Source organism: Nannobrachium achirus (assembly GCF_963921795.1).
Source record: "Nannobrachium achirus genome assembly, chromosome: 23".
Lineage (NCBI taxonomy): Eukaryota > Metazoa > Chordata > Actinopteri > Myctophiformes > Myctophidae > Nannobrachium > Nannobrachium achirus.
The window spans coordinates 24308176-24320645 of NC_137830.1; the positions used below are offsets into that span (position 1 = coordinate 24308176).

Genomic DNA, 12470 nt, shown 5'->3' on the forward strand with positions numbered 1-12470 from the left:
AACAGAGAAGCAACAATGACAAACAAGACTCTACTCTGCAAAACGTCTTTAGGTGTGTCTTTGATCCCGGCGCCGATGACAAGAGTCATCTGCTGTGACAGCACTGCTATGGGTTTCTCTACAAGGGACTAGGGGTGGGCGATATGGAAAAATACAATATCACGATATTTTCCCAAGCTGTATCACGATACACGATTTTATCACGATTCTTTTTCACGTTGGTTTTGATGGTTATTTTTTAAGTTACTTGACAAAAACTAGACTCTCTGGGTTCCTTTTGGGGGGTCTAAATTGAACTTTACAAGTATGTAACTCTGACAGCATACAAATGAAACCAAATGGACCCTTACGGGTCCATTTGGTTTCATTTGTATACTGTCAGAGTTAAGGGGAGACCTTGACATTTTAAAGTTTGGGAACTACTGATTTAGACCAAAATGCAGGTTTAAATTGAATTCTGCAATGAATCTCTGTATTAACGATTAAACAGGATTTTTTTACAAGGCTCCCTCAATTGTATCACGATATATACGATATCTCTGAAAAGGCATATCGTGGAGTCATTGTATCGTCTCCACGATAATTATCACCATATCGCCCACCCCTACAAGGGACGTGTACTTAAAAAGGTGTTTTTTTAAAACGGGAGTGGTCTCAGATGGAGCGCTAAGACACGCATCCAATGGGAATTTAAATAGTTCTATTGGCTCAGTGCTGAGGTCAGAGGTCGTCGTGCTCCTGTAGATTGTGGGTATCTGGCGTTTCTTCTTTTTCTTCCTCTTCTGATGGTAAAATAAAGAAAAAGTCGTCATTATTTCCAATAAAGACATTTTATACGTTGTTATGCAGCTGACCTATCGTATACTGTGACTGAAGAAGTTGCTTATTTTGCCATAACCAGACTAGTCGAGTAGTTTTTTTGCAGATGTGTAGGTTACGTTTCTCTCAATAAATCCACGGTACACTACAGCAGACATTTCAGTGTTGTAGACCCCATCCATTAAAACAAAGAAAATGATGTGCCTTGCGCAAGAAAAAAGATCCACCACCCAGCAGAGCTTTCTAGAACGCAGCTGCCAAAAGGTTCTACTGTATGTAATTAGCCACATCATTGATGTCAACCTTCCATCCTTGGTGCGTCCAATTGATTGATTGTAAACTCGGGGTTGAGGCACGTACATGTTGCATAATGTGACTCATTAGCAATTCGTTGTCTAAACTTGGTTTAGAGTTTGCATGATGAAATGATCAAATGCAATTTTGATTTCTTTTTCACAAAAGCAAGTATGGAAAATAATGTAGAACCAGGCTAATAGCAGATCTACAAGCTTACAACATGGCATGTTGTGAGCTTGTAGATCGGCTACAAGCGGTGCTGACCTGGTTGTGGTGTCGGGACGCACTGGTCGTCTTCCTCCTCGTAGCCGCTGGCGCAGACACAAAGGTGGCTCCCTCTAGTGTTGATGCACTCCTGGTGCTCCTTGGTGCACACAGGTTCCTCCTGGGAGCACTCGTCAATGTCTGGTGACAAAAAAACAACCACTTATGTATACCTCCACTCAGAGAACAGAACACGTACAGTAACTACACAGCTGAGACGAAGTCACTGTTATGCAAGTCTGCAGTCGTGAGTCACGGCACGACATGGTGTGACTGTGAGATGGTAGATCTGCTATAGGTAGGGGCCACCACATTTTTGTGTCCTAAGGAGGCCTGGAATTTCGTCATTTTAGGGGCGTGGCCACTTGGCCTTTGATGTTGTCCACATTTTGAGGGCGCAAAGGCCAAATGCCAGGGCAGGAAGGCCATCAACTAGAACAAGATTTTAGGGAATTGAAAGAATTAATTTTATAGAACTTAATTTAAGTGTCAAGGATGAAATTGAATATGTAGACTATCTGTAGTGAAATAAATCGGATCCATGCTCAGCCCTGCACCAATCAAATCACTGGATTGGTTTAAAGATGGGGACTCGGAAGTTAAGAATTCAGAATCTCAACAAGACACTGGTTTCTACATGACAAGAAAGATACATTGGTGTCTACATATTGACAAGAAAGAGACACTGGTATCTAAATATTAACGAGGAAGAGACAGAGGAGAAAGTGATACAGTTTTTTGAGGGGCACAGGGCCAAACTGAGGGGCAACAACGTCCGTGGCCTCCCTGAAATTCCTGCCCTGGCCCTTTGTCATTTACACAACGATGATGATGCTGTCAAACTAATCTATGAATCCATCAAAGCTATAGCATCACTTGGAGGCAGCTGTAGCATTACTTGGAGGCAGTAGCATTGTGGGATATCTCACCAGTGCAGGTGCCCTCTACATGGTGGTACCCGCTGGCACAGGACTGGCACTTATCAGGACCCGCCCCCGTACAGCCAGAGCACACCTTGTCACACACTGGTAGAGCACACAAACACAAGCTCATTCACCAATCATGTTACATTAAAAAGGAAAGATGTGAGTGCATGTGTGAGAGAGAAATATTAGGTATTCTTTCTGAAGCAAACATTCACAATTAAAATATCACAAATATACCATTACATGAAATCTACAGTGAATATGTAGTCTGTATTGAACTGGACTTTTTCGTATATTTTAATGGTTATTTAAAGAGGTGGTGTCGTAGTTTTTTACTTTCTGTTTTGTATGTGTCTATGGAGTTAATAATAATAATACCACCAGGTGTGGTTATAATATGCAAGTATGTCTTCACTGTGTATTTATGGTTACTTAACTTACTTCGTGAAAGCCAAATTGAAATACACAGATATAATGACATTATAATATCATCCCCTCCCCTTTTTACCCTCCAACAACATCTGTGGGTGTAGCAACCTTCAGCTGGGTCACCACCCACCGCCAGGCACACTTAATGAGCAGGTGGGTGTGGCCACATAAACATTTTCTGTACACTTTTTTTGAAATCTTTCTCCAAGTATAATCATAACACCTGATCATGTTGTTTTGGGGGGGTGGGGATCACGGCACCCCATCTTTAAGAAATCCCCAGACTACAACTTTAGGCCTACATGTATGCAACAGGACATAATCACTCATTTCATACAGTGGTTCTCAAACTTTTCTGGATCAGGGCCCACCCATCTGACCACTTAACACTTAAACAGGTTGACCTCATGTATTTTCAGAACAAGGTACAATCAATTGTGTCCCGACATAGGTTTTAAAGAAGAAAAATACCATGACATACATTTTTGATTATCATTAAAATCTTTGTTTTCCCAGTTATTTTGAGGGCCCACTTGCAAACAGGTTAAGAACCACTGCATTACAACGATGCATACTGTACAGCGAAGCAGTTTGGGAGCTTGTGGTCTCACCTTTACATGAGTATGATCCATCTGTGTTGAGGCAGTACTGGTCTTCTTTACACGGCGGAGGATCCGTGGAGCACTCATCAACATCTGTCAACACACAAAAAAGTCAGATCAAAAGTCGCAGATTTCGAGCTTGCAGATCTGCTACTTTTTGATGCTTTTGTGAGACATGGGAAGCATGATCAAGTAGGGCGTTGATTTGCCAAAAATATATATTCCATATATATATGAAAATAAGAGCTTTCTTCTCCAACAGCAACGATATAAGAAACGGTTGGGGACCGTCTCCTCTCTTACCGACACAAGCCTCCTGCTCGTCCTCCTCCCAGCCTGCCTTGCACTCGTCACAGTCCTGATTGGTGGCCCCGGTGCACGTCTTGCAGGACGTGTGACATTCTGGAGGAGAGACAGAGGGTCACACAGGTCAGCTCCCCGTCACTAAACATCTCCGTTGCCATGGTTTCATCACACTTTGCATTTTGTACACAGAAAATGCAGCTATATCTTATTTAACTAGAAATACTGTTCCTACGAATTGTACGAAACAGTGTGGGCTCGCTGCTCCCTCACTGGCTAAAGGCCGTGCCTTTGTACTGTTGGCCAGTTTTTTGAGGAGAATAATAACCTTAGTCGTATATAAAGATTTGGGAGAACATACTGGCCTGGGAGAACATACGCTTTCAGCGAGCCCACAAATCTTTCCGGGATCAAATCCTTCATGTATTCCTACACATAAAACACTGGGGGCGAGTCTGTTTTGCGGCGATCGTTCCGGGTACCTCAGCTGCCCTCTCTCTCTCCTTGTCGCGCTGTCGTTTCGCGACAGGGCACAGTGTATTCTGGTTGGAGAAACACCTCACGGAAAACTTTCACCATGACAACACTAATATAGTACCTTGGCATAATAATATCTTTGGCTATTATCTTGGAGTTGGCTGTCAAATCATCTTTTCTGCACATGCAGCACAAGTTCGGCAAATGAATTGCATTTTTATAGCGCTTTTCCAAGTGCTCAAAGCGCTTTACAATGGTTCATTCATTCATACATTGGGAAGTGAAGCGGCGAACATTCGACGCCAGCGTCCTCACTTCCCACATTCACACACCAATGGTGGCAAGCTTTCACCAACCAACTCATTGGACATGCAGCACAAGTTCGGCAAAGTTTCGTTTCTGGGTTAGCTCTGGTCCATAGCGTTAGACCAGAGCTTGTTTCACAGTAAAGTCTGCCACTGCTCTCTGACCGGGACCGGGTGTCTCGCATTAATTTGATTTGACAACACTGATGTTGACAACGAGTGATGCGCATAATTTGTGTTGTTTTATCGTCAATCTTGACAAAATCAACCCACGCGACGGCGCTGCCTTTTGATTTCCAAGCGAGCTCAAGGCAAGGAGGAGAAGGAGGAGGGAAAGAAAACAAAGCAGCAGTCTGTTTAACAAAATCACATCCCCATAGTCAAACAACACTTTCCAGGACCAGGACAATGAGATCATATTATTATGAAAATTAACCGTTTAACCGTTAAGCATAACCGGTCATTTCTTAACGGTCGGTTACTAACCGCCGACACCCCTAATCGATTACTATTTGGATTAATTGAATAATCAAGCGTGGTTTCTTTTTTGGTGGGGGGTTTATCAAAAATAGCCGATATACAAGCTTGCAGCACGTCACTTAGTGCCGCACTTGCGAGCTTGTACATCCGCTATTTTTGAAAATAAATGAATAAAATAATCTTAAGTTTGAAAAATGTTTAACAATTTAGAAATATCTTCTTGAATCTTCTCTTCTTGGGGTCCCTGGAACAAAAACATTTTCAGATTGGTGGTCCGTGGCCAAAATACATATCCATTCTTTTTGTTGTGCGTGTGTGTGTGTGTGTGTGGGGGGGGGGGGGGGGGGGTCCTTGACACAAAAGCATTTGAGGAGCACTGAGCTTCAGGTGTGCGTTGGCGCTCGGATTAGGAGTCAGTGTTGTTTTTGACAGCAAATTTTGATTTAGTTTTAGTCATAGTCTTTTGAATAAAATGTAATTTAGTTTTAGTCATAATTTAGTCACCTGAAAAGTATTAGTTTTAGTCAAATTTTAGTCGACTAAATATCATAAGATTTTAGGCATGAAATCTACAGCTGATTTAGTCAACTGAAATGTTATTTTGGCAGGCCTTGATGGCATCGTAATGACTGTGAGCTTGTAGATCGGTCTAGTTTTCATTTTGTTGACAAATTGTCAATATATTTGTCTTAGTTTTAGTCATCACAGCTTAGTTTTTATTTAGTCAGTGCAAAAAACACAGTCGACAAACATTTTTCGTCATAGTTTTAGTCGACGAAATCAACACTGGTAGGTGTCGTTGTGGACTCACCTGTGCAGAGTGAGTAGGTGTCGTTGCGGACTTCGTTGAAGTGTCCGTCTTTACAGTCCAGGCAGAAGTCCCCGGTGTAACCGTAGTTACAGCTGCATTTGCCGTTCCCGCCGCGGGACCCGTCGCCATCGCAGACTCCGTTGCCGTGGCAAGGCCTCTCGGACCCCCCTATGCAGGCTTCAGGAAAAATGGAAAGAAAAGGCACTCAAAAATAATTGACAGAAAGCAACATACAGTATAAAACACTTGGGTTAAAAGGATAAGGTCCTGGCGACTTGTTTCCATCGGGTGAGGGCACGACAGCGGTGGCAACACAGAAATGCGTGGGAAGGATTAATATAGCGGCTAAATCGTGAGGTAAAGAATTAGGTAAAAATAACTGCCTGCTCCAACTTTGCATTCGTTTTTCATACTAGACCTCTAAAGGAAGTGTCTTGTGACAAATACTGACACGATGGGGTCATTCATCCTTGGCCTTGTACATACATTATAGAATAAAGACAACACTTCATGCTGGCATGACATTGGCTCCACTCTTATCTTTGGATAGAACAACAGTACCAGTAAGACTCCCTAATCGGGAGATAAGCGACCTACGGTCGCTTATCTCCCATAGGGCAAAAATTTGTTTTTCCAAAATCTTCCTGATCGATGTTGATGACATGAGTGTAGACATGCTGTGTAGTGATTTTCGTGATTTTAGGGCAAAATCTGTAGGAGCAGTGTCCAAAAATGTGTTTTTAAAAATCGGCCTGAAGGTGGCGCTATATGGGACAGATTCATGGTGATGGGATGAGTGTAGACATACTGTGTAGCGATTTGCGTGATTTTAGGGCAAAAACTGTAGGAGCAGTGTCCAAAAATGTGTTTTAAAAATCGGCCTCATGGTGGCGCTAGAAGAGGGCCATGTGAGAAATGAGGGGTGGGGTGTCCGCGTTGCCTTGGCGGACGAATAGGTACCGGCCCCGGCTCTCCCGGACCCTCCTAGCCCAAGTTACGGCATTTTATGTGAGCTGCAGTGGAGGGGGTCCTCCACTGGGGGCGCCACCACTTTTGCATCCGTTCTGGAGCACCAGGAGTCGGTGGTCCCCGGGAATTCCCCGTGAGCAGCCGCGTTGGGGTGGTCATTTGGTCATTTTTGCACATGTGGGGGTCCCCCAGGGACCTGGGGGTCCCTGGAGCTCCGGGGGTCCTTGGAGGTTGTAGTTTGGCAGCCAAGGAGCGTGTGTGCAAAATTTGGCATGGATCGGGGCAACGGTTGCGGAGATATGAGCAGGGCAATAGTGTGACGTGTGAGGTGTGACAGACAGACGGACAGACTGACAGTTTGTGGAGGTTTTGATAGTAAGTGCGACCTACGGTCGCAATTATGTTCTGATCCCTGCTTTCTGCAGAGAACTACCTTGACCACCGACCTGCATGTCTAATGTTCTTGTCCCGTGAGCTCATATAATGAACTTCTACATAGGATCTTAGAAATACAAATTGTCAGAGACTGTGTTTGCCTCAACATCCCGTTGGATCCTCACCGTTGCAGTCTGGTCCAAACGTTCCCTTTGGACAGCAGACTTTGACGCTTTCAATACAGAACCATTTATGCAGGTCTGGGTGCTTCGTTTTCCTGCAACAGGAAGGAAAAGAAGACAGACGCATGAGTGAAACTAGAACTGCACTCTATCGAGGTGCCAACTTGTGCCTAGTGTGCCATGAGGTGCGCTCACCACTGGCATCACCACTGGCGATGCCAGTGACATCACCAGGAATGCTGGTCCCTCATTGGCTGTTAATGATGACGTTGTCAGAAATGCTGGTCCCTGATCGGGCTACGGGCTTAAACACACACAGCTACCTACCTACATACGCAGAACTTGCACTCTGCTGGCGCAAGTAATGACTGTACACGTGATGGACTCTAAAATAGCAGTCTAAGCAGGGCTTGAAATTGTGCACCACATCTATCTCTGAATCAGGCATCTCTGTATGCATGTCTATCTGTCTGTGTGCCTACCAACAGCCGAGACTAGGGGTTTGAATTCCCTGTGGTGCACCCAGCTTAGCTGAGCAGCTATAGTATACAGACACAATTGGCCCGTGTTTGGACTGAAGGAGGGAAGTCTGACGGGGAGAACGATATTTGTCATTGCACGTCCCCCTACGGGCTGGGGGCGGCACCTGTCAGCGGGGAATGTTGAGCGGGAGGACTAGGATGAAGGCTCTAGGTGCTCCCGGGGGGGCTCCTCACTGGCAGGCGAGCCAGTAGGTTACAGCGGCAAGCAGTGGGAGGGATTAATTGGCATAACGACAAATGTGGGGAGAAGAAGAATGGGCACTGCAATTCTCATTCAAGCTGGATTCACACCAGCAGTAGTATTTTGCGACAACAACAAAGATACCATTCGGGCCAGCAAGCTCCAATGACAACACACACAAATGTCACACCTCTGATCTCACACTCCTGTGTAATGACCTGTGTAATGAACACAAACACGCACGTACCTCTTAAACCACCAGGTCTCAAACAGCTCCTCGTTCTCCTCCACCATGCGGTTGCATTCAAAGCTGCTGCTGTCACACAGCCCCTCCAGGATCTCCACCAGACGGATCTCACTGTGTGACACGCAGAGGAAACCAACGAGAGGATTGTTTAGTACAGTGGTTCTCAACCTGTGGGGTCCCCAGATGATTAACCTAATGTGCAACATTGTTTTCTCACTCAACAGTAAACAAACCAACATACAGTTTAAGTGTATAGAGGCTATCTACACATTTCTAAAGTGACAATTTAAGGACTTTTTAATTCCTCTAAAATGACAAATTAAACATTGGCCAAATTGTCAAATATAAAGGTCTTTGCACACTGCTGCGTTTTTCGGGCCGAATATCGGAGTGAATGTCGGAGCACGCAAATAAAAAAATCAACCTCACGTTATGTCAGTCACGTTTGCACACTGCCGCCCGTTTCGCCACCACTCGGTCCCTTGCTCTCTCTATCTCTCTCTCTCTCCTTGCCCTGAAAAACGCATTTCGCAACGAAAAACGCAGCAGTGTGCAAAGACCTTTAGAGGCAGAAATTGTGAAAATAGCCGATCTACATGCTGAGCATCACAATAGAACCGTGTTATACAAAATGTCATTCCTCAACTCTTAGTGCTCGTCAGGGTGGAGGGGGTCCCCAGTTAAAATATAGTTCCACATAGTAGCTTTAAATGAAAGCTCATGATTTTACTGCGCATAATGTAGTTCAGCTGCGTGATTCAAAACAGCGGCGCAGTTCGGCCAGTGGAGACGCCCCTCTCGTTCCGCTTGCCTCTGATTGGCCTAAGCCCGTGGCGGCACCCGGGTGGGGACGCTGTCATCTCTGTCAGGCGTGTAGCGATTTACTTTAACAATAACCCGACACGTTACAAGTTATCTTGAGTATGACAGTAGTTCGGGTTTAATCTTAAAGTAAAGGCGAATTCGAATAAGCTTTAAGGAAATGCTGAGTATGAACGTTAATTCACATTTTATGGTTTCCTAAATTGTTTCCTACAGCCCATGTTTTACAAATGTATTACATTTTTGGCTGTTGTAAATAAACAGTTATGTCTGCATTTTCTAAGTTATGTCTGCATTTTCTAGTAGTGAACAAAACAAGACAGTATATTTTTATCAATATCTTTTCAAAGTGTGTTGTGAGCCGTTTTCACTAATTATCTTTTTTGTACCATGCCAGCCCATTAAAAAACACCCAGCACAGAAGATAAATAAAATGAGAGGCCTTTCACAGTACAAGTGTCAAGTTTATTTTGAGCACAGCACAAAAGTGTCAAGTGCAGGCTTTAACATTTTTTTTTGTATATATATGCGTGTGTGTTGTTAAGAGGGGCGTCTCTATAGAGTATAGGGGCGTCTCCACTGGCCGAACTGCGCCGCTGTTTTGAATCACGCAGTTCAGCTCAGTCTTGTCCGGCTGTACAGACAACACAGCGAGTGTCCTCTATTGCTGACAAAAAGCAAACAGACTGAAAAGGAGCGTTTGTGTGTCAGGGTGACCTGATTGGCTCTACAGCAGTGGTTCTCAACCTGTGGGTCAGGACCCCAGGGGGGTCCCCAAATTATTTTGGGGGGTCTCCAGATGATTAACTTAATGTGCAACATTGTTTTCTCACTCAACAGAAAACAAACCAACAAAGTTTAAGTGTATAGAGCATACCTGGGCATTGTGCGGCCCGGGGGCCGTATGCGGCCCTTTGGTTCACTCTGACCGGCCCTTGTAGGGTTAATGGCAAATTACAAAATAAACATATTTTCTAATTTTACCTCATGCATGGACTAAAGCTGTATTGCTTTTATTTTGACGTTTTTTTATTCACAACTTTACACTTTATTACATATGGGCGCAATGCGTACATCAGAATGTGTGCGTGATCATTGGATGTTGTCTCAATAACAAGCAGGTGGTCATGCCCAAAAAGAAAAACCCCAAATGCCGGGTTTTCAACAAAGATTGGACTGCTAAGTATTTATTTACTGAAGTCGGAGGTAAAGCCGCGTGTTTAGTTTACGGGGAGCACATCTTGCGGGGAGCACTGCCTTTTGGCCCGGCCCTCCACAATGTTGTTCATGTGGCCCCATGGAAAAAATAATTGCCCACCTCTGGTATAGAGGGTATCTGCACATTTCTAAAGTGACAATTTAAGGACTTTTTAATACTTCTAAAATGACAAATTAAACATTGGTCAATATATTAGAGGCAGAAATTGTGAAAATAGCCAATCTACATGCTCATAACGCCTCGCAAATGCTATTTCCACAATAGAACTGTGTTATACAAAATGTAATGCCTCAACTCTTAGTGTTCGTCAGGGTGGGGGGTCCACAGTTAAAATATGATTATTTTGGGGGTCGCGGCCTGAAAAGGTTGAGAACCACTGCTCTACAGGGACGCACGCGTCTCCCACCTTGTCTCGTATTTGGACAGTGCCCTCTCCTCCCAGGCTGTGTTCCCTCCACCAAAGTTCTGCTTGGCTGTCCTCTCGAACTCCTGACACACACACACCAAACATACGTATACGAGAAAAGTGAGTCTCGGAATCGGAATGTTGAGGAGGGGGATGTCAGGGGAGAGACGTACAGAGAGTGTGCTCAGGTGAAGAGACAGAGAGAGACTGATGGGGGGAGGTTGGATAGTCTGAGAGAGATACAAACATCACAACACGTGAACTCGTAGGTCCGCTATTTTTGGTATTCACCTTGCACAACTAAGTCTGTCAAGCTATACTAGAGGGGTTAACCTCACAAGATGCCCCGCGTACACAGGTTTTGGTCGTTACACGGGACACCACAGCGTTCACAGAACTTCACACAGTATTTTTAAATACACTTATTGGCTACTTTGTATAACAGGTTTACCGGTGAGCGTCCCAAAACATGCAGGTGCATTACCATTACCGTTCCCACTAAGAAAGAAATATCATCATTACACCACTGGTCATACATTGAGTTCAATGGATAAGTGGTGGCACCTTGCAAGGTCCTCTGCTATTAAAACAACAACATTGTTTGAGGTCACTCTCAAGTAAGAGTCAGAGAGAGGGGGGTGTCAGGGGGATACAGAGAGAGAAAAACAGAGAGAAAGAGAGAGACAGACAGACATTAGAGGGACACACACACACACACACACACACACACACACACACACACAGAGTGGTTGTAAACAAGGTGTTTTTGCAGGTGTTTTTTGTGTTTGTTTTAAAGCTCCATGCATGACCATGACCTCCTCCTTCATCCAATGACAATAAACACTGAGTCTCACCTTGTTGAAGTTCTCAGTGATCTTCTCGCACGTCACACACAAGCTCTTGGCATCTCTCTTCTTCTGCTTAGCGCCAGTGCACTGTTGTAAGAGCACAATGACAAAAACACAACACAACACCAGCCGCCACATCTTCCTCTCCATCATCATCATCGTCGTCGTTATGACAGCGGGTCGATTCATTCATATACGAAGTTTCATATCAATACACACACGCGCGCACACACAGCAGCACACACATACATAACACACGCACACGCACGTTAGCCGCGCGCCAGTGAGTTTACAACTACTGTGGAAGTGATCGCGGTCCGCACACGTGGACGGCTCGCTGTCGCATCCAGTCATTAGATCATAAAGTGATATTTACATGATGATGCTGGAGCTGGAGCCGGCCGGTTTAAATCGGGAGGACAGAGCGTGTGGTTTTTACACTTCCTTGGTCATGATCGTAGGAATATTGTGGCTCGCTGCGGTTGGCCAGGGCGCCCGTCAATCAAACCTTGACCAATCCGAGTCCGCCACGCGCGGGACAACGGGCAATATCACGTCGAGACGTGGAATTATCATAGAATACTGAATTATAATGACGTTGCGTTTAATATAAACATGTAGTGTCAAAATAGACATTTCATGGTTTACCTTTCTGCTGCTTGCTGTTGTACATCATTTATTACACGTATTAGCCTATAAGGTTATATAGGCCGCCTATCATAATAAAACACGATTCTTCTAATTAGAACAATTGTGTTCATGCATAATGAAATGAATGAAGACATATTTTACAGTCTGTGATAAAGACAAATAAATCAGTATTTTAGTATTTTGTTTAAGAACAAGAGCAATTTCTATTTCATTGGAATTGCACTGGAAATCAGAATATGTTTTGAGTTTTGAAATAACTTGTAATAAAATATTTGTAAAAAGTCACTGTATGTATGAATTCAACTTTTGTATACG

At 44.2% G+C, this 12470-nt stretch overlaps 1 protein-coding gene across 1 annotated transcript; it reads right to left on the reverse strand.

Moving 5' to 3' along the window:
• Nucleotides 1–395: 395 nt before the first annotated feature.
• Nucleotides 396–11910, reverse strand: creld2 (cysteine-rich with EGF-like domains 2). The gene is made up of 10 exons (XM_080754713.1): nt 11511–11910; nt 10657–10739; nt 8210–8320; nt 7243–7334; nt 5714–5890; nt 3641–3739; nt 3347–3430; nt 2310–2405; nt 1381–1521; nt 396–782 (listed from the first exon to the last, which is right to left on the reverse strand). The coding sequence occupies exons 1-10, from the start codon at nt 11691–11693 to the stop codon at nt 721–723; spliced, it is 1128 nt and encodes a 375-aa protein (XP_080610839.1). The 5' UTR covers nt 11694–11910; the 3' UTR covers nt 396–720.
• Nucleotides 11911–12470: the final 560 nt, after the last annotated feature.

Excerpts from the sequence above, each read along its gene's own strand:
- creld2 (XM_080754713.1), bottom strand. The coding sequence starts at position 11,693 with ATGAATCGACCCGCTGTCATAACGACGACGATGATGATGATGGAGAGG. Across the intron at positions 3,740-5,713 it reads CACCTACTCACTCTGCACAG|AATGTCACACGTCCTGCAAG; the intron begins GTGAGTCCACAA and ends TCTCTCCTCCAG. Across the intron at positions 3,431-3,640 it reads CGAGCAGGAGGCTTGTGTCG|ATGTTGATGAGTGCTCCACG; the intron begins GTAAGAGAGGAG and ends GTGTGTTGACAG.